Raw genomic sequence first — 23656 nt, 5'->3', positions numbered from 1 at the left:
ATAAATGTATCATGAGTTGGTCTAAACTAGTCATGAGCTGGTCTAAACCAGTCACTAGCTGGTCAAAACCGGCCATGAGCTGGACTAAAAAAGTCACTAGCTGCTCTAAACTGGCCATGAGCTGGTCTAAATGGGTCATTAGCTGTCCTAAACTGGTATAAATGGGTCATGAGTTGGTCTAAACTAGTCATGAGTTGGTCTAAACTGGCCATGAGCTGGTCTAAACTCATATAAATGGGTCATGAGCTGGTCTAAACTGTTCAAGAGGTGGTCTAAACTGGTATAAATGTGTCATGAGTTGGTCTAAACTGGTCATGAGCTGGTCTAAACCAGTCACTAGCTGGTCTAATCTGGTCATGAGCTGGTCTAAACCAGTCACTAGCTGGTCTAATCTGGTCATGAGCTGGTCTAAACCAGTCACTAGCTGGTCTAAACAGGTCATGAGCTGGTCTAAACTGGTATAAATGGGTCATGAGCTGGTCATGAGCTGGTCTAATCTGGTCATGAGCTGGTCTAAATTGGTATAAATGGGTCATGAGCTGGTCTTAACTGGTCTAATCTGGTCATAAGCTGGTCTAAACTGGTCATGAGCTGGTCTAAACTGGTCATGAGCTGGTGTAAATGGGTCTGTGGCGAGCAGCGAGGCTGAGGGACCGTGAGAGCGGGACGAGGCCGCGGTCATTATTATGATGATGAGCGCCAGCTGGGTGCCGCATTGGCCTCGTCTCTCGCGGAGGAGTGACGGGAGTATAAAGGAGGAGCGACGACAGTGAAGGACGAGAGAGGACCAGGCCTGGATTTTAATTTGTATTTTTATTTATGGTTTTGTTTATGTATGTCTGCGGCAGTCGTCCGTGAGGGGCTGCCGCTTTTACTTTCACTTTGTTTGTTTGATTAAAGTTTATTGTTTATTGTTCGCCGGTTCCCGCCTCCTTCTTCCCACACGAACAAACATCGTTACAGGGTCATTAACTGTTCTAAACTGGTATAAATGGATCATGCGTTGGTCTAAACTAGTCATGAGCTGGTCTAAACTGTTCAAGAGCTGGCCTAAACAGGTATAAATGTGTCATGAGTTGGTCTAAATGAGTTGGTTGATATGTGCAAATGCAAGTTCTTGCATTCAGGAAGAAAGCACTGTGTGAATTAAGTGTGTGTTTCTTGTGTGTGTGTGTCTTACCTGGTTAATGCTGGGATGACCTTTACTCTTTCTCTTGGAGTGGGTGTCTAGACCCCATAGTGAGGAGAAGCGACTCTTGCGTTTGCTGGTTGAGCGTGACATCGCCTGTGTCCGACGCCTCACGCCGCTCTCAGTGCGAGCCGCCACCTACAGACACAAAACAGCTGCATGAGGTGCGGGAACAACATTCATAGTATGTGTCCCAGCGATCAAACTGACTAGACTGCACCTAGCAGGAGTCTGAGATATGAACAACTCTCGTTCTCAATGATTCAGGCACACTGATGTTTATAAGCTTCATTCAAAAAGTGGTTCAGGAATAAGTTGTTAAAGTTTAAACTGATCATTAACTGGTCCAAACAGGTCATTAGAGGTGCAAGCTGGTCTAAATTGGTATAAATGGGTCATGAGCTGGTCTAAACTGGTATAAATGGGTCATGAGCTGGTCTAAACTGGTCATTTGCTGGTCTAAATTGGTAAAGATCTGATCTAAACTGGTCAAGACTAGCTAGTCTAAACTGGTCATGAGCTGGTCTTAACTGGTATAAATGGGTCATGAGCTGGTCTAAACTGGTATAAATGGGTCATGAGCTGGTCTAAACTGGTATAAATGGGTCATGAGCTGGTCTTAACTGGTATAAATGGATCATGAGCTGGTCTAAACTGGTCAAGAGCTGGTCTAAACTGGTCATGAGCTGGTCTTAACTGGTATAAATGGGTCATGAGCTGGTCTAAACTGGTATAAATGGGTCATGAGCTGGTCTTAACTGGTATAAATGGATCATGAGCTGGTCTAAACTGGTCAAGAGCTGGTCTAAACTGGTCTAGAGCTGGACTAAACTGGTCATGAGCTAATCTAAACTGGTATAAATGGGTCATGAGCTGGTCTAAACTGGTTAAGAGCAGGTCTAAACAGGTCAAGAGCTGGACTAAACTGGTATAAATGGGTCATGGGCTGGTCTAATCTGGTATAAATGGGTTATGAGCTGGTCTAAACTGGTCAAGAGCTGGTCTAAACTGGTATAAATGGGTCATGGGCTGGTCTAATCTGGTATAAATGGGTCATGAGCTGGTCTAAACTGGTCAAGAGCTGGTCTAAACTGGTATAAATGGGTCATGGGCTGGTCTAAACTGATATAAATGGGTCATGAGCTGGTCTAAACTGGTCAAGAGCTGGTCTAAACTGATATAAATGGGTCATGAGCTGGTCTAAACTGGTCAAGAGCTGGTCTAAACTGATATAAATGGGTCATGAGCTGGTCTAAACTGGTCAAGAGCTGGTCTAAACTGGTCATGAGCTGGTCTAAACTGATATAAATGGGTCATGAGCTGGTCTAAACTAGTCACTAGCTGGTCTAAACTGGTTATGGGCTGGTCTAATCTGGTCATGAGCTGATCTAAACCAGTCACTAGCTGATCTAATCTGGTCATGAGCTGGTCTAAATCAGTCACTAGCTGGTCTAAACTGGTCGTGAGCTGGTCATTAGTGGTGCAAGTCAGTCCTCATCTCGTCTAAACAGGCTATTAGCTGGTCAAAACTGGTCCTTTGCTGGTCTAAATTGGTTAAGATCTGGTCTAAACTGGTCATTAGTGGTGCAAGTTAGTCATCATCTAGTCTAAACAGGATATTAGCTGGTCTAAACTGGTCATTTACTGGTCTAAATTGGTCATGAGCTGATCTAAACTGGTATAAATGGGTCATGAGCTGGTCTAAACTGGTCAAGAGCTGGTCTAAACTGGTATATATGGGTCATGAGCTGGTCTAAACCAGTCATGAGCTGGTATAAACTGGTATAAATGGGCTCTGAGCTGGTCTAATCTGGTATAAATGGGTCATGAGCTGGTCTAAACTGGTCAAGAGCTCGTCTAAACTGGTCATGAGCTGGTCTAAGCTGATATAAATGGGTCATGAGCTGGTCTAAACTAGTCACTAGCTGGTCGAAATTGGTCATGTGCTGGTCTTAACTGGTATAAATGGGTCATGAGCTGGTCTAAACTGGTCAAGAGCTGGTCTAAACTGGTATATATGGGTCATGAGCTGGTCTAAACCAGTCATGAGCTGGTATAAACTGGTATAAATGGGCTCTGAGCTGGTCTAATCTGGTATAAATGGCTCATGAGCTGATCTAAACTAGTCAAAAGCTGGACTAAATTGGTCATGAGCTGATCTAAACTGGTATAAATGGGTCATGAGCTGGTCTAAACTGGTCAAGAGCTGGTCTAAACTGGTCTAAACCAGTCATGAGCTGGTATAAACTGGTATAAATGGGCTCTGAGCTGGTCTAATCTGGTATAAATGGCTCATGAGCTGATCTAAACTAGTCAAAAGCTGGACTAAATTGGTCATGAGCTGATCTAAACTGGTATAAATGGATCATGAGCTGGTCTAAACTGGTCAAGAGCTGGTCTAAACTGGTATATATGGGTCATGAGCTGGTCTAAACCAGTCATGAGCTGGTATAAACTGGTATAAATGGGCTCTGAGCTGGTCTAATCTGGTATAAATGGGTCATGAGCTGGTCTAAACTGGTCATGAGCTGGTCTAAGCTGATATAAATGGGTTATGATCTGGTCTAAACGAGTCATTAGCGGTGCAAGTTGGTCAACCTGTTCCAAAATTCCTATGACTAGCTGGTAGCTGGTTTGTTGTTGGTTTAAGATGGTTTACAAGCTTGCACCAGCTAACGACAAGCTACCACATGCGAAAATACAGCTGCTTTTTCTAATTGTTAGCAGGAAAACTGTCCTGGGCTGGGCTGCGTTTCTCAAAAGCGCTGTGAGCTAAGTTGATCGTAGAGACCATTAGAGGCAATGGTTTTACCATCTACTTAAGAACCACAGCCCTGTTTGAATCTGATTGAGACTTTTCACGCTGCAAACACAAAGCTCACAAATGTGTTATTAATGGTGACTGCATCCGTGCATTTTCTGGAGCTCTCCTGCATTTAAATGACTGATCGAATAGGAAAGCGGAGCAGCACAACAGTCTGCATTTAATGAATTCAAATAGTCCTGAAAAGACACATAACCATTACACAATTTTCAGAGTAAGGTTTCTCTATAAACTGCATTCAGTCTACTATAATTGTTGTTGCTCTTATTTTCGGTAAGCTTTTTCAGTTGGCATATGAGACTTTCCCGACCAAAATCGACTCGGCTAGTGGGACGACACATTTAGAAATAAATTAACACACATATTCATTCAGCAATAAGCAGCAAACACACAAAACAAAATGTCTAGCTTCCTGTGGTCACTGGGGTCCGGATGAATTTTAAAGGTTAGTGAAGTGTTTGGCGAGTTCTTTTCAGTGTCATTCAAAAATTATACACGCTCGTTGTGTTGAACGCGCTGTGGCATTTCTGGGTCTCCTGATGGAGAAAAGCACTCCGGCTGCATCAAAAACCCTCTCAACTGCTCTGAACCAAGCTATTATTCGTGAAAAACAGCACAAGGGCCAACAGCACTTCATTTGGACTCAACACTTATCCTCTCTCTCCATCCTCTCAAAATGTGAATACTGAAGAACATCCCCACCCCCTCCACCCAAAATATTCATCCAAGATGCAAGGACAAAAATAAAATCTCCCAGTATCCCAGCGTCCTCCAGCTCCTGCAAAGAACGCCAGGGCTGGAGGCGAATCTGAGGATGGATGGTATTGATTAGCCGGAGCCGTGGCCCACATCCAACTGCAAATACACCGACCAACCTTTCAACTACTGTTGCTTTTTATGCCAAAAATCCATTACCCACGTTCACCAACACTGACAGGTGGGAGGGAACCAGGTTAATATATACATTCTGGGTAAAAATAGAGCAATACAAATGCTCTTGATGTGGGTTTCTAAGCAATGATACTTCTTGAAATATGTTAGATACCAAACGTTTAAAAACGTATCAGTCAAACTAAGTCTCTTTACGCCACCAGGGAGCTGTTTTCAATGTCTGCTTGAAAGGAGAAAGACTGAGATCTCTAAAACTGTTATAATATTAATATTATATTTCAGTAAATTATGACAACAATGGTAGCATAACTTTGGTTTCTTTTACTCAACTCAAATTAAAATATAATATATAATATACAAATGTATATATATATACAGTGTATATGGTGTGTATGGTGTGCATTATGGAATAAATTTGAAAAAAAAAACTATATATATATATATATATATATATATATATATATATATATATATATATATATATACATACATACAGCATACACATGTTTACACAAAATAACTATATATATATATTATTACATATAATAAAATATTATTACATAATAAGTGTTTGTGTGCATTATGGAATAAATGTGAAAATATATATATATATACATATTTCTACAAAATTACTATATATATATATTTCTACAAAATAACTATATATATATATAACTATATATAACTATATATATAACTATATATAACTATATATAACTATATATATATATATATATATATATATATATATATATATATATATATATATATATATTAGGGCTGTCAAAAGATTAATCGCGATTAATCGCATCCAAAATAAAAGTTTGTGTTTACATAATATATGTGTGTGTACTCTGTTAATTATTATTTATATATAAATACACACACATTCATGTATATATTTAAGAAATATTTGCATGTATATACTGTATATACATTTATATAATCTATAATATATATATATATATAAATGTTTTATACATAAAAATAATATTTTATTTTTCTTAAATATATACATGCTTGTGTGTGTATTTATATATAAATAATAATTAACAGAGTACACACACATATATTTTGTAAACACAAACTTTTATTTTGGATGCGATTAATCGCGATTAATCTTTTGACAGCCCTAATATATATATATATATATATATATATATATATATATATATATATATATATATATATATATATATATATCCCAGAAGAAGAAATACCAGAAATAAAATATTAGCAAAGAAATATGTAATAAATTATGGAAAAATGAGGGATAATCACCAGTGCATGGAAGGAGGAGACCGAAAAGATGCCCAGTCGGCCCATGGCCAGTTTGGTGGGTCGGGAGGCGAAGGCCAGCAGACGTTTGGGGTTGGGAAGCTCGCCGCCCTGCAGGCTGGACAGGTAACAGCGAAACCGAAATAGATCCATGTGGAACTGCTCTAAATTCTGCTCCCACAGGAAAATCTGTGAGGAAAAGACAGAACAAGTTATTGGTTAGAAATGCAGGCCAGCAGTATGTGAGAGTTGTCAAAACGATCACTTCATTCTCTCGATGTCCAAAAAACAAGATCAAAACATTACACTTAGCCTAAAGGACCATCTCTTGATATCTAGAAGTTTCCGTGCCTTGTGTTTGGTCTGGTTTGATCTAGTCGTCTAATAAAATGGTGTTTCGAGGGCAGTGGAGTGGGTTTATACACCACGCCGTCTCCTCCCAGCCACTCTGGGATGAATGTTTTTTTGGAAGACGGCGGAGGGGGCAGTGGTCCAGGCAACTCACAAAGTAGCAAACAACAGCGCCACACATTCCACTGGCAGCGAGGTCTGGGACTCCCCAGGAACTCAACCCTGCTGCCATTCACAAGGGCACAATGAGTAACCCGACGCTCTGCCAAAATTATATACCCACACAAACACAAATGCACAGGCACCCGCTAACCCTCCTCCTGATGGGACGTGGGCCAGTCTGATCTCCGTTTCTTGCACAAACATCCAGTGACTAGAACTTGAACTTCTGCAGCAAGTGTGCGCAGGGAATTATTGTTCTGTCAACATTGTGACAGCATCAAAATTGAAGTGATGAAAATCTGCAGATAATACGGCGCAGAGTGAGCGAACACCGAGAATGTTAGTGTCATAGCGCTTTTCGGTATTGATACAATAATTAGGGGAAACAAAACAGCACGACAGACTATTTGACAGCTATATAAATACTTTTTGTCCTAACCAGATGCATGCAACAACAATTTTGAATGTCAAGACATGATGTCTGTCACTTGTTCCCGTTTTAATCATGCTGTGCCCACAAATCTATATAATACGGTGCTGTTTCAAAGTTTGTGAACCCCTTGCAGAATCTGTGAAAATGTGAATAATTTTAACAAAATAAGAGGGATCATACAAAATGCATGTTTTTTTTTTTTATTTAGTGCTGTCCTGAATAAGATATGTAATATAAAAGATATATAAAAGAAAGAAAAGGTTTACATATAGTCCTGAATTTATAAAAATGGCCCCGTTCAAAAGTTTATGTACCCTTGATTCTTAATACTGTGTGTCGTTCCCTGGATGATCCACGGCTGTTTCACTGTGATGGTTGTTCTTGAGTCCCTTGTTTGTCCTGAGTAGTTAAACTGACCAACGTTCTTCAGATCTGCATCATTTGCATATTTGAACTCTTTCGAGCAGTGATATTATGATTTTGAGATCTGAGGACGATTGATGGACTCAAACACAACTATTAAAAAAAGGTTGAAACATTCACTGATGCTCCAGAAGGAAACACAACGCATTAAGAGCCGGGGGGGTGAAAACTTTTGAACAGGTTGAAGATGTCCAAATTGGTATTATTTCTTTCTTTTTTTCATTTAGTACTGTCCTTCGGAAGCAACAGAAAATACTTACATGTTTCTCGGGAGACAAATTAAGTACAATTTACCTTGATCTTCAATTTCAAAAAGTTTTCACCCCCGGTTCTTAATGCATGGTGTTTCCTTCTGGAGCATCCGTGAATGTTTGAACATTTTTAAATAGTTGTGCTTGAGTCCCTCAATTGTCCTCAGTGTGAAAAGATGGCTCTCAAAATCATACAGTCACTGCTGGAAAGAGTTCAAATATGCAAAGATGCTGGAAAACTGAAGAATTTTTGGGACCTGAAGGATTTTTCTGAAGAACGTTGGGCAGTTTAACTGCTCAGGACAAACAAGGAACTCAAGAACAAAATCACAAAACACACAAACAGCCTTGGATCATCCAGGGAATGACACACATTATTAAAGGGTTACTTCAGTGATTTAGCATTAAGCTTTGTATCAGTAGAAACCCGGTAGTATATTCGAATTATGGTACTTTCCCCCTCATATCGCCCTGAGACGAGAGAATTATGCATTTTATTTCTGGAAAAAATCCTCAGATGACAGGGGAGGGATCTCACTCACAGAATATAAATGCGCACAGCCGCTGCTGCTCGGATCGGGCATTCATAACGGAGCGGTGCAGAGCAAAGTGAGTGTTTCAACTTTTCAATGAATTCCTATGAAAGTTAAGCTTCCATATGCGATCTGATAACGTGGCAGACTGGACACACGCCGTGAATGACTGCCGCGCTTACCTCAGCTCTGCTCAGCTCTTCTCTCGTGATGAATGAAATCTGACTCCTGCTGCGTCTGTGACGTGACTTTCGTTCGGCTCACTCACACTTTATTGAAAAGACACGTTCAGTTTTTAATTGTAGTGTCTATTCTCTAACTGAACAAAATGATTGTATTACTGTGAAGATCAAAACAATGTTGGGGGCGGTGTCATGGTGGGCAAGTGATAACCAATAGCCGTGGCTTTGGGAGTGGCCTCGTAGGGCAGCGAAGCAAGTGCATTCTGGGAGTTGTTGTCTTTCATCCACAAGAGACAAAAATACATTTTCTGTCTTTTCTCAGTCTAGAAGGCACCAAATTCAAAAATATTTTCACATTTCTACTACATAAATGACACAGTTTAAATACACATTCATCTTCCCAGCGCTGAAGTGCCCCTTTAAGAATCAAGGGTTCATAAACTTTTGAACGGGATTATTTTTGTAAATTCAGCTATTTTTTGTCTTGTGGACTATATGTAAACCTCTTTTATGTAAAATATCTTATTCAGGACAGTAATATACAAAAAATAACATGCATGTTGAATGATCCCTCTTATTTTGTTAAAAAATATTTACATTTTGCAGATTCTGCTGGGGGTATGTAAGCTTTTGAGCACGACTATATATATATATTAGGGATGCCACAATTCTCAATATAATATTGAACCGTTCGGTACGGCATTCACAGTTCAATACGTGCTTGTGAATTGCGTTTTTTTCGGTTTTGGATTGAATTAAAAATTTTTCTACAAATTCTATCATTTGCCTCCATCCCAATACTGAACAACACGACATACATTCACATTACACGTTAGTGGTAGAGTTATACTCACGGAACACTATAGTTATTCACAATCAAGAAAGTTCATTATTTGCATGCGTTTTAAAGCCTAACATGCGCTTTTCCGAGCGCGCGCACTAAACGCCTGTCAAACACATGATTACTGGACTAAGTAGTCTTACTGCGCTAATACTGTCAAATACACACAAGGTTAACATAAACACAGTGGGTTATGTCTAAGTGAATGTAAAATCGCGTGTGTCTGTATATTAGATGCACGGAGGTCTTAAATTGACAGCAGTGCAGTAGTGAACACGCTGTCCTTAAAGGGACAGTTCACCTCTAAAATTGTCATTATTTACTCACTCTGATATTGTTCCAAACCTGTATTCATTTCTCGATGACAGAATTTTCATTTTTGAGTGAACTATCCCTTTAATGTTAATACAACAACAAAAGACAAAGAGAAAATCCCTCACTGCTCTTGACTGAAAAACTAATACAGTAGCTTTAATAAGAATCAATGTATATTTTATAGTGAAGTATATGTAGTGTTTTATTTTTACATTTATTCATTCAATTTCATACTTAAATGCTGCTGTACAGCTCTGAGCTGCCAGTGTAAATCTTTATATATATTTATTTTATATTTTACAATACACTAGGAATGTGTACAAGGTTTTTTTTTTTAATTAAAGTTTTAAGTTTAAGTAAGGGTTTTCAATTCTTTTAAGTCAAATAAAGAAAGAGATTTTTTTCCTTTACCTTTTGCTTATCCTGTCGCCTAAGAATAGAATAACAAAAAACACTTGTGACAAGCCATCAGAACCGAACCGAACCGAAAACCGTGGTTAGAAACCGAGGTAAGTACTGAACCGTGGACTAACTGTATTGTTGCATCCCTAATATATATATATATATATATATATATATATATATATATATATATATATATATATATATATATATATATATATATATATATATAACATCAAATATGCTCTGTTTGGCAGTGATTTTGCTGCTTGGTGCCGTATTTCACTTTCAGTGGATGATCTGAATGTTATATTGTATGTCATTTAGACCCAAACATTGTAAATAACCAATCAATAACCTGCTCCAGAATGGTCTTCCTCTTCTTGGAGTCGGTGACAGCAGAGAGCTGCATGTCTCCCATTTTCTTCATCTTCTCATCCATGTCGATCTTCTGCTCCAGCTTTCGTATCTCCGCCCGCAGCAGACGCACTGTGTCTTCGCGGTGATGCTGCCGGGCGAAGGCTGCGGCGCAGGCAGAGTGGATGGCCGTGATCCAGTTTTCAAGCTCTGTCTGACTGCAGGTCTACAGAAAGAGGCGAAGGCTCAAAGGTTAAACAGCATACTAACACACTACTCTTACTATTTCTTACATACTAGCATGCTACTGTTTATTTTGACATAATGCACACAATTACATTTAGATTTATGCATTGCAGAGTCAACAATAAACATAATGCACAATACTAGGTTTATTAGACAACTAGATAGTATATGGTAAAAAAGTAGTATATGGTGTAGTATGCAGTAATATTGATATATGAATCTCTCAGTTCAATATTAGTATTGAAAAGGGGTTTTCCACAGGACGTTTAGTTACCTGAAAGAGAAAGGAGTCTCCAAGCGAGTTACTCAGGCAGAAGACAAAATCTTTTTTGGGGTGTTCGGGGACGGCCTGGACGATGCTGTTCTCGGCCCACACGGCATGTTTAGGGATGCTGTTGTGATCGATGACCGATCGGCCGTCTGTCTCATAGAAAAACAGCGTGCACCCTGGGAGGACAAATTAAAACATTCACTCAAGCATCATAAAGGAGTTAATGTGAGTTCAATTAACACTATAGACTCACTACAGACAGTCGCTGTTTCCAGGGGAACGGGAGCAGGATATCCAATAGATTGGAGTTTTACGGCTTTATTGATTGAACTCTGCTCTCCAGTGGCCAAAATAAGAAATGCAGCGCTGCTTTCTTAAATACAATCCAATGTAATGTACACACACTTATTGGATTGCTGTTTCAGGCTTGGATGTTGTTCTGTTTTCACACTGCTGGCAAAGATACAGAGCTTTCTGACATGCCAATACTCTGTGTGTATCAATTAAATCATCCAGGATCCAGTTGAGTTAGTTTGGGGGAAGGAACGTTTATTCAGCAAGGACACATTGAAGTCACCATGAAATCAAAATGGACAATTCTTGTTTTTTTATGCAATATCACAGTATTTATTTATTTAATTCATATGCCCTCCTTGTAATCTTTAATCAAAATTCTTGCAGTGACATCTCTTCTCTTCTCTGATGACGTGTTAACTGGCGTGAGGGCGGGGCAACCGGTCACTCACATGAGATCAACCAATAGCAAACTACAACCGTCCAATCAATTCCTCATGGACAAAATCAAGCCCCGCCCCGCATTTGTTCTTGTTTGAGAAGCCGTTTCACTCGGATAAACGTCACAACAGGGAAGAAAGGACTATTGAAATTGAATGCCGACTTTAAATTTGTTATAATATGCAGCAAATCCTCATATTATACTGATTTCTGAAGGATCATGTGACACTGAAGACTAGAGTAATGATGCTAAACATTTGTGTTGTAGTCAAGACCACCTAACCCGAGACCAAGACCAAGACTTTGTGGGGTTGAGACCAAGACAAGACCAAGGCAGGGTGAGACCGAGTCAAGACCAAGACCAGACCTCCTTAAATTCATCTAAAAAATCCATATCTACTGTCTGAGAAATGTCTTATATTCAATGAATAAATACATTCAGAATATTAAGACACTACAGCGCTGTTACCAATCAAATCACTAACAATACAATTCATGGGACAGAAATTGCGTCTGAATTGGTACAACTACACCTGCATAAATAATGCTCAGATTAATTTAACATTAAAACATTAACATTATTTAACAGTCACGGAATCATTTATTCAACCGATTTGTTCAAAGCAGCAGATTCATTTAATAACGAAACGTTGCCGAATTAGCAAAGACACAGTTTAAAATTTGTCATTTAATATTAACTTCTAGTTTATTGAACGTTTTTATAAATCAATAACATTTGCAATCACGCTTATGTTCATGAAAACAGCTCTCTTGCAATATTGCTTAATTATATTCTATGTTATATAAAAAAAACGAAATCTCAGAATTTTGTGGGCATTTATATTAATTTTGGGCATTTTTAGGACAATGCTGCATTGATTTTGAACCCAGCAGCACAATAACAAAAGAAAATCACATTACAAAGAAGTTATTGATTGCATTTTATGCAGCAAGTTTTACATCAAATCACATTAATAATGTTAAATCAGACAATGCACCGGCAATTTAGTGATATCTTTGCAGACTGGTCTTGAGATAAGCAGTGGCGCAAAAAGTGGGTATGCGCTATATGCGGCGCATAGGGGCGCAGCACCTTCGGGGCGGCAAAACAAAGGTATGGAACAATTGGGGGGGGGGGGGGGGGGGGTCTATATGTAGCTGCTGTTGTGCGTTTCTAAATAATTTCTGTATTTCTTCAATATTATATAACATTTTAGAGGACTACAGGCTAGAGTAGGCACCCTCATAAGATTCCATAATAGAATTTTGGATAATAATGGAATAGCACGAGTGGGCGCGCGGCTGGCGCCGGTGGCAAGCCAAAGTGTTCATATACGCTTCGGCGGGCATCTGATTGCGCATTGACACGTCAAAAGCGTGCGATTTGACAGCAAATCGCGTGATTTACCACAAAAATGTGCGTTCTTATAAGGTGCGCTTTGGGGTCAAGGAAAACGCGCGTTTCCGATGCGGGTTTTTATATCAAAGCGCACGTCCTCGACGCGCGATGTGCTATTTAGAAAACCGACGCACGTTTTCCGTGACCCCAGAGCGCACGTAAAGAACTCGCGCTTATATGGTAAATCACGCGTCGAGGACGCGCGCTATGAGTTGGACAAAATGCACGTTATTAACGTGTAGGCTAAACAGGTAAAGCAAACAGGCAGTGCAAACTTGTGTTTGAAGTATCCAAACAGACTAAAGGACGTACTCTTTCCTTGGTGTTCTCAAAATTGCAAGCTTACTTTTTAGGGCACACCTCTAATAAAGTAAAGTTACATATTGTTGACCATCTTTTTAAGTCATTACACTATTTACCACGATACACTATGGCTGTTATAGAATTTAATGAAATCAGTATCAACAAAATCCATCTTACCATTTATCAAAATCCACTTACAATGTATTTACAATTGCCTAAATAATGAAATGAGATTTTTCGATTTATGTTCTAAATATAATATTTTAATTATAGAAATATGAAATTATTCCAGGCCTATGAAACTATAAACTGCCAGTGTAGTTGGCGGTGTGAGTGGATTCTAGAATCATTCAACTAATTCATTCTAACCGACTGTTCAAAAACGGTGAATTATTCGAGAACGAAACCTATACTTTGTTTGAATCTATTTTTGTTGGAAAAATAGAGCAAAACTGTAAAAAATTGACAACTTGTTGTTTATTGAACTGTTGTATAAAATTAATATCGCATTTTGCAATCGTGCTGATATAGGCTTCTCTGGAAAATAGCACTCTTGCTCGTATAATATTGCTTTCCTCATAATGGGGGGGGGGGGGGGGGGGGGGGCAAAATTGTTGCTGCATACCCTTCTGACACTGGGTAGTTGCGCCCCTGCCTCTAAGTCCAAGACAAGACCGAGACAAGACCGAGGAGAAATGCAGTCGAGACCAAGACAAGACCAAGACCTTCAAAAAATGGTCTGTCAGAGGTGACTAGTGAATGATGGGCGTTTTAATCCTGCAGATCTTTTTCTGGACCTTCCCATTTAACACAACACAACAAACATAATCTTCCCCTTCTCTGTCAAACGCTTTCGCAGGAAGTTGTAAAACCTGTTTGTGGTGTCAGTTAACCGCTCACATCTTTCAGAAACACAACACAAACACACCTTTGAGGGACACCCAGTAGCTCTTCCACTTGCGGCGAGGGGCGAGCTCCACCTTCTTGTTCTTTTTATGCACCAGGAAGTTTTTGACGGAGAGGCGTCCGGCTTTGCGCACCGTACCCTGGACGGCGGCCACGTTCAGCAGCGGGTCCGTATGGTAGGCGGAGCTCAGGGTCACGCTGCTCTGCTCGTCGCTGAACGCCGAGCTTCTCTCCTCGGGAACCTCCGCCGGACTCACGTTCTGCTCCAGCTCCTGACGGAAGTTCTCATAGACACCCTGATCACAGACACACAGGTCCAGCGCGATTGTTAGATGCTAAACTGCATCACAAACTCACAAATAACATACAAATCGCTTGTCTACCGTTGGTCTCATGGAAATAAAGGGCATTTGGTCATGGTTTGATCTTAATGACAACATAAAATAAAAACGTACCGTATTTACTTTCTTAATTAAAACATCTGATCTCTGATTGTACAATGTACAATTTATCATTTAGAAAATGTTTTCCTAATATTTCATTAAAATGTAAAAGCGTTTGTCGCCTGAAATGTGCCTCTGAAACATCTTGGAGTATTAATTATATTTATCAATTTATCTATTTTATTATATATAAATGAATACATAAAACACCAGGATGTTTCAAAGACAGCAAACAGATCAGACAGACTTTTGTTTTAAGCATTTTGTACAGTTTTTTGGGGAATGTACATGGAAAATGTATTTATAAATAACACTAATAATAATGAAAAAAAAAAACATTATTATTAAAACTTTGTTTTAAAAAAAAGAAATAATTATAATTGTGCAGCACTATTTTTTTAAATTTTTTATTTCAAATTATTAAAGATCAATTATATTAATGTTTTATGCCATCGTTTGATTGCCAGAAAAATTAAAATACACAACACAGAATTTCTGAAATATTTCTGAAAATATTTCATAGGGCCCTATTATTGTATGGCCCTAAAAATAGTTGTTTTCATGAATTTAATTAAATTGTCATGCTTTTTAATTTTTAAAAAGTCATTAAACGATTCAAATGGAATCCAGAAAACTTAAAAAATAAAACAGCATTTGAGGGGAAAAAATATCATAAAAATATAATTTTTTAAGCTTTTAATAAATTTCAAATAATTAGACATGCTTTTTGATTCCTAAAATTAAATTTAACTATTAAAATGGAGTAAAAATTAAAAAGAGAATACAGAAAAATTAAAACTTGAGGAAATTTGGGAAAAATAAAATGGATTTTATAGGACCCTACTTTTTGGGGGAGATAAACCCATGAATGGCATACCAAAAGTAGTCAATGCACAATAAACTGGGTTAAGATAATGCATTTTAATATAAAAAAATGATTTATATATATTTGATTTTAATGGATATTACTTAGTTGCCGGAATGTTTGCCCACTGATAGTGTTCATGCGCTCGTGCACTATCTGAGGTTAAAGCGTTTTTACTGATGCTTGGATGGAACATAATATAAAAGAAGAAGTGAAGAAACAGCAGTAATATATCACACTGCCCACCTGTGTGCCATCTGAGGGTCCCGCTCCAGCCCCGCTGCTGCTCCCACTGTCGCTCCCGGCGAAGACGCCCCCTGCTGACGTGGAGTAGACGGAGAAAGACGCAGACATGGTCTTGTAGCGGCGAGCCTGATGCTGAGACGCCTCGCTGTCCCCCGTCAGCCCATCGATACCGCTGTCCTCATAATCACTGCCGTCCCCCGCCGTGACATCCTGGACACACACACGGGCAGAAGGTCAGTGTGAGATGCATGTACTGTATAAGCCAGTTGCCCCTGTTTTCAGAAACTATTTTCCACTCTAATAAACGTGGCTCTTCTCCAACACATCTTCATTCCTCCTACCTGTTGGCGGGAGCACGTGGTGTCTTCAGAAGCAGTGGACATGCTGAGGTCTGGACATGGTCTGCCTGAGAGTCTGAACAGTGTTTGTCAAGTTATAGTGCTGTAAAGTGGACTGTACAATACCAGTCTGTACTGCTGCCGGGGGAATGATGGGATATTACCCACCAAACCCGGCATCTAGCGGAGGTCACATGACTGGACTGTGCGGGCCGGCATGCCATTCATCTTCACCGATGGTGCCTCACAGGGAGGGAGAGACACTGATTTTCTGGTTTGATCTTTTTCTTTGTTGCTGTAGCAAATGCCTACATGTAACTGAAACACTTGCGTGTGTTACATGCAAGAAATATAGTCTAGACCTGAACTCTCTCTACCTTTCCTCCTCATTCTCTTTCGCTCAATCACGTTCCTCTGTCAGTTACAGCTCATTAGCATGACAAAAGAAGCGAGCTGTTCTCACAGAAGTCTGACTCCAGGATCTGGATCATCAGGAGAAAACAACCACCACCATATGGACAGTATGACAGACCACTACCCACAATGCACTATGACTGTCAACACACGTCACAGAGAATGACAGTTAGTACGTCCATAGGCTATGTACTGTGGTACAGTGATGTTAATACCATGGTGTTTACGAGATACTGCAAAAACATGTCCGTAAAAATGATTGTACATGCTAGTACATGCCCAAATAACCATGGTATTATAATGGCATCTATAAATATATAAAATATGAATACAACTGAATTTTTTATAATTGTATGGGTTTTTTATGTTGAAAAATATATATATAAAATAAATGCATTAATACATTTTCATCTATTTAATACATTTAATCTAAAAATATTCAAAATATGATTATATTGTATAACTATTTACATTTATAATATATTTATTTATAGTTATTATATATATATAAATGTAAAATATAAATACCATCATATTTTTTTAACGTTTATGGCATTTATATATATATATATAGACTGTTATATATATATAGACCACAGACTGTTGATGTTTTTAAATGTGGTCTTAAAACCCACCTTTTTAGCAGAGCTTTTGATTAATTTGTTACTTTATTTTTCAGTTTAATTTAATTTATATATATATGTGTGTGTGTATATATATATATATATATATATATATATATATATATAAATGCCAAAAACTAAAAAAAAAACTTTTTAAAAAAATGAAGAAAAAATATGATGCTATTTATATTTTACACATAATATACATAATATACACATTATATATATATATATAAACAAAAATAACAAATAATTTAAAACATTTATCCATGCATTTATTTTATATATTTTATAAAAAAAAAGATATATATATATAAAAATTAAAATATATATATATATATTCATATAACACAAATAGCTATAAAATATAAGGATATTTTGAATATGTATAGAGAAAGTTTTAAAAATACCAAATAATGTAAAACATTTATTAATGCTTTTATTTTATATATTTTTTTTTTTTTACAAAAAACCCATAAAATTATAAAAAAAGATTTGTCATATATATATACTTTATCTATAAAAATATAAAATATAATTATATTACATTTTTGTTAGTTTACACCAACAATTGACAAGCTTCTAGTGAAATCATAACACTGTCCGATGTGAAACAATAGTGGGGTTTGTGTGAACTCACACACAAATGAGTCATTATGTACAGTCTCGCTACATGAGGAGATTCTGATGGATTGTGGGGGATTAGCCGCTGCGAACATTCATAGCAAGAGTGAAATTCCCAACTGTACACCAACACTAGAACAACATTACACTCACGTTCAGGGCGTTCACACTCAAAGTGAATGACTCTAATCATTCAAACAAAGCCATTCGTTTTCATTGAGAGCTGCCAATTTGAGAACATAAGTGTCCTCAAAGTTGCTGACCAATAGGAGAACAGATAGCGGAGCTCATGTGATCACATAGAAAAGGCAATTGATTGTCAGTGTGTACAGAGCCCACCTTTACAGTAGTTTTGGAGAAGCTAGAGGAAGTTATCATTTCAAAAGTACTTTACTACACTACACTTTACTAACATCTGAAACCTTTCTCAGTTTTTGATCGTTTTCACTTAGTAAACTAGATTGAACAGGACAATATTGCTTATATAATTATTATATTATATCTTATTATTATCACAATCAAATGTTCATGTAAAGTGACAAAAAATATAATGGTATTTATATTTTGTATGTTTAATAGATAGAATATAAAAAACAAATAATGATAACATATAATGGTATTAATATTCTATATAGATTAAATAAAATAAACTATTATAAAAAAATTGATTTTATTTTTACATTTTTGTAGACAAAACATAAAATACTAATTATGGAAATATAATGATTTTTATATTTTAATAGTGTATTGTACATAAAATTCTAAATAATTACAAAAATATAATTGTATTTACATGTTACAATTTTATAGATAAAAAACTAATAATCACCAAAATATTATGTTTTTTATATTTTGTATATTTAATATATAAAATAAAAAATAAATAAATAATGCTAACATATAATGGTATTTATATTTTATATAGATAAAATCTAAAAAAGTAGCTATACATTATGAAAATATAACGCATTTATTTTTTTTAAAAATATAGAGAAAACATAAAAAAATACTATTCATGAAAATATTATGGTATTTATATTTTGTATGTTTAATAGATAGAATATAAAAAACAAATAATGATAACATATAATGGTATTAATATTCTATATAGATTAAATAAAATAAAGTATTATAAAAAAATAATGTATTTATATTTTAGATTTTTATAGACAAAACATAAAATACTAATTATGAATATATAATGCTTTTTATATTTTAATAGTGTATTGTACATACAATTCTAAATGATAACAAAAATATAACGTATTTATATATATTTTTAAATTATAGAGAAAACATACTATTCATGAAAATATTATGGTATTTATATTTTTAATACTAATACATAAAATATGAAAAATTAATACAAAATATAATTTTATAATATTTTACAATTGTATAGATAAAAGTTTAAAAAGAAATTCAAATCAAAGTTGTATTAATTTTGTTGTGTGTTTATGATCATTTGTATTTGCTTTTAACATGTCTATGTAGTTTTTATTAATTTGTATTTCAGGTTTAGTTTTAGTTATTTTAGCTTTTTTAAGCTAAATAAAACACTGAAAATGTTTTAATTTTAGTAATTTTGCAATAATAACCCAGGATACATCACAATTACAGCCAATCAGAATGTATTTGGGGTATAATATCGAGTAACATGGAGCGGGGACCAATAAGATTTCACTGTGGGCGGAGCTACCCGAGCAAAACTCACCTGTATGGTTTGTGCCCGCCTCCCTTGCATGACTCCTTGATGATTGGCCGGTCCCTCCGACAGACAGTGAGACCGGCGGCAGGGCAGTGTGTATGCGCCATAGGCGGCGCCATCGTCCTCGCAGGGCGAGATCATTTTCTCCTCGTCACCTTCTCTGCTTGTAGCGCCACCCTTGTGCCATTTGGCATAGCGTCCATGTGCTGGCCTGCAGGTGGGGCTCTTCGGTCCGTAGAGCCCGTCGAAAGAATTGGCGCGGTTTGAGTCCAGCATCTCCTGAGCGGACGACTGCAAACGGGCTTCACAGTCCTCGGGCGTGTCTCCGATCTCCTCCGTGCTGGTCAGGTGCTCCTGGCTCATGTCGGATAAGGACACCTCCAGCGAGTCCTCCCTCCACATGTCCGCAGACTTGGAGCGTTTCTTCTTAAAGCTGGACCCCTCTTGGGAGCCGTCCCGTGTGTGCTGGACGTGAGTCGTGTCCTCTGCTGGCTCGACGTTGTCCTGTGCAGCCTGTTTGGCGGTGACGGTGTGGGACTTGGCAGGCGAATGGGCCGGATGGTTGTGGAAGGACACGGGCCTGAGATTCATGGCCACGCGGTCCACCCAAATGGGGCCACTGAAGTCGGGCAGCATGTCCGAGTCGTTGAAGGGCTCCAGGCCGTGGTCGGCCAGCGACTGAGGGATGCTGGGAGTGCTGCTGGAGCGTGTGCTGGTCTCGGAGTTGCGGTGCTCCGGCTTTCCAGACGGCGTTCGGCGGGAACAGTACGTCTGCTTGCTGGACAGACGGAGCGAGCGGGACATGTGCTTACGGGAGAGGTGCCGCTGACCGTCTCCATAATAACCATGGCCGCCGCTATGACTTTCTGCGTTACCCATGGCTCAGTATCTGCAGCAGACAAAAACAAAAAAAATTTATAAAACACAGGCCATGCAACAAAATTTTTAAATACTATTTTAATGACAGTTGAGTGGATATTATACTGCACAGCATAATTATGAATTAATCGGAATGAGCTGGGTCATTTTAGTGAATCCTAGTTAAAGATAAACATTATGTAAATGCATAGGTATTATTTTTAGAAAGTAATACATTTAAATATATGAAAACATGAATGAAATATATTAAAACTTTTTTTTAATACATAATTAAGGCCAATTATTGGATTGCATTTATGCTGCCTCTAAAAAAAGTCAATAAAAAGTAAAATGTATTTATTATTGAAATGCATATAAAAATATATTAATAAATGATTACTGAAAATGTACTTTATTTTATATATATATATATATATATATATATATATATATATATATATATATATATATATATATATATATATATATATATATATATATATATATATATATATATATATATATATATATATATATATATATATATATATATATATATATATATATATAGTATACATTTGACATAATAATACAATATAAATTCAAATACATATAATACTTTTTTGCATAAAAACATACAATTAAAAGTATTATATATATATATATATATAATAGTTACTCAAGCAAAAGGTGTGTTCAAATACATATTTTACTTTTTTATAGTTATACTTATAGTTATAGATAAACATAATGAAATGTATAAGTATTATTTTAGAAAGTAATACTTTTAAATATATGAAAATATTAATTAAATATATTAACAAATGTTTTTAATATATATAATTAAGGGCAATTATAGGACTGCATTTATGCTGCCTCTGAAAAAACTAAAAAAAAAGTTTAATGAATTATTATTTGTAATTGAAATGTAAATATAAAATATATATTTAAATGATTACTGAAAATGCATGTACATTTAACATTATAATATTCCAATACATATAATATTTTTTCCCATTCACACAAAAAACATACAATTGAAATTATTACAATAAATATATATATATAATTTAATAATAATAATAATAATTCAATCAAAAGGTGTTTATATACATTTTTGTTTATTTATTTTACTTATAGAATTATATACTTAGTAAACTTCAATATAATACAACTATAAAATTAATTTTGATGTATTTTTTAATGTATTCTTAGTGAGATCACATCCACCCTGAATGAGTTTCACACATGCGTTGTGAAGTGCCATTTGTGTAGTGTGACAGGTACAGCACGGCTGTTTCGGATATTACCTGCGGTGTGGCAATGACATCACAGTCATGATAGATTTCACTCTGCATACAGATCAGCTCCTACCACCTCCTACCACAGTTCGTGGCGTTACGGATGACTTCCAAAACCTGAAGAAAAAAAAAAAATGAGAAGGCAAGAGAGTTATAAATTTGCTATTCAAAAGAATCCAAACACAGCAGTTTCTGAGGCGGTACAAGGGGAAGCGCTGTTGTGGGATAAAATTAGACTAACCAGCGAGAAATATGACAGAATTGGAACTGAAAGAGCGATCGAAGAGATTCGCCGCTGTGGTTGGAGACCACACATGTTCAGGCGCTCTGGACAGCTTCAACAAACGCAAGATGACGGACTTCACTCTGAGCTGCCACATGAGAGGCTGTGCGTGTGTGGTCGCAGATATACATCAGCCTGCGGTTACTGCTGCTTCTAATAAACAGCGGCATGAATGGAAATATATACACACTGAAATCCAAAAGACCCATTTTTCACTCGGTATAAGAGAGAGGTCGGTTAGCACACACTGCTGAGGATACTAATGAATAGCATGCTTCCAAAATTATTCATCTAAAAACAAACACCCCAGACATTTATATTCAGTGGAGAAACATGCACTAAATATCCTGACGCACACTGATCCGGTGGCTTTAGATTCGCAAGAAACACAAAGAACTCACTCCAACTGAGATTAGTTTCGTGATTATTCTGAGGTAAAAAGCCTATTCATGCAGAATTTTCTCATAGCGAGAATCAATTATAAAAAATAAACAGTAATATCACCAGCCAGAGGTCAATGTGGAATTGCAGCTCCAGACACATGACTTACATGTTATTATATGACAGCTTATATATCATTGAACGAATCTCATTTGCACATGTGCATTTTCAAACTTAGTCGTGAAATTAAACACCGTTGACTTTCTCGTGTTTCATAACGGATCGTCTCAGGTTTGAAAATGTGCATGTCTCCATTTGAGATGACTTTTCAGAAAGCTATCGTATGATTTCAGAAGGTTTATAATGCAGTATTTGTGTTTATATGCACCACTTTTATGATGTTTTTTGTTTTGTTTTTTGGACCTTCACAGCCCCTGGTCAAAATTAGGGCTGTGCGATATTGAAGAAAAATACGATATGCGATATCCTTGTTAAATAACGCGATATTCGATATGCGATACGATATTGCTTTACGTGTGTAAAATTCATTTCTTTCCCCAACTGATATCTTTCACTTAAAGCATAACCGACTGTGTTTACATGAATACTCATCAAGACAGCCATTTTGACACAACTGTGTGTGTATTTGACAGTTTGAGTGTGTAACAAGACACGAAAAAAAGAACGGCTTCTGCGCACGTTTCGGGGTGCAAAATATGCTTTCAAGAGCTGCTCTGGGATTACTCAACATATCTTATTCTGTGCTGCACAGAAGAAAGAAAACCATAGAGAAATGGATCAACATGAGGGTGAGTACATTTTTTAATTTATTATAGACATTTTAAACCGTGGTAATGATATCGCCATACCGCCCCGGGCGGTTCTTTTGACCCCTAAGTGAAGAACGAAAAAGAGCTTTGTCAAGAGTATATCAGGGCCTTTAGTTTCAAGAAGTAATTCTCTGTGCGTCCTATAGACGGCAAGTGCAACATGCTCCAACATCATCTTTGTTGATCCTGGAACAAAATTCCAATTAACCAATCAGATTTGAGGGGCAAGTTTATGTCAAGTTTAGTCTTTGAACCAGGGTTGGGTAAACCCAGCCCGATCTGCCGGCAATTTGATTTCGCCCTGCAGCTCAGGCTGGAAACCTTTAAATTTTTCTATCCTGCTTCTGTTACAAATTTGCGGGGACCAATCACAAACTGGCTTATCCACCTGGCGCGCTATTGGCGGGTTTAACACGATGACGATAGAGAAACGATGGATCGTTGGTCTGA

General features: G+C 37.0%; 1 protein-coding gene across 3 annotated transcripts in view; it reads right to left on the bottom strand.

Moving 5' to 3' along the window:
- The window catches only part of tiam1b (TIAM Rac1 associated GEF 1b), a 132298-nt gene that overhangs the window by 49117 nt on the left and 59525 nt on the right, over nucleotides 1–23656 (bottom strand). For all 3 annotated transcript variants that reach the window (XM_079822651.1, XM_079822652.1, XM_079822650.1), the window contains 8 exons: nucleotides 21722–21829; nucleotides 19560–20442; nucleotides 15847–16056; nucleotides 14315–14588; nucleotides 10953–11125; nucleotides 10434–10658; nucleotides 6186–6371; nucleotides 1181–1327 (listed from right to left, as the gene is read on the bottom strand). In XM_079822651.1, coding sequence (XP_079678777.1) covers nucleotides 1181–1327; nucleotides 6186–6371; nucleotides 10434–10658; nucleotides 10953–11125; nucleotides 14315–14588; nucleotides 15847–16056; nucleotides 19560–20432 — 2088 coding nt within the window. In that variant the 5' untranslated portion in view covers nucleotides 20433–20442; nucleotides 21722–21829. The remainder of the gene's footprint in view (nucleotides 1–1180; nucleotides 1328–6185; nucleotides 6372–10433; nucleotides 10659–10952; nucleotides 11126–14314; nucleotides 14589–15846; nucleotides 16057–19559; nucleotides 20443–21721; nucleotides 21830–23656) is intronic.

The sequence above is a fragment of the Gobio gobio genome (assembly GCF_949357685.1).
Source record: "Gobio gobio genome assembly, chromosome: 8".
In the NCBI taxonomy this organism is placed as follows: domain Eukaryota; kingdom Metazoa; phylum Chordata; class Actinopteri; order Cypriniformes; family Gobionidae; genus Gobio; species Gobio gobio.
The sequence above is the reverse complement of the archived record's forward strand: the minus strand, read 5'-3'. Positions and strand labels throughout refer to the sequence as shown.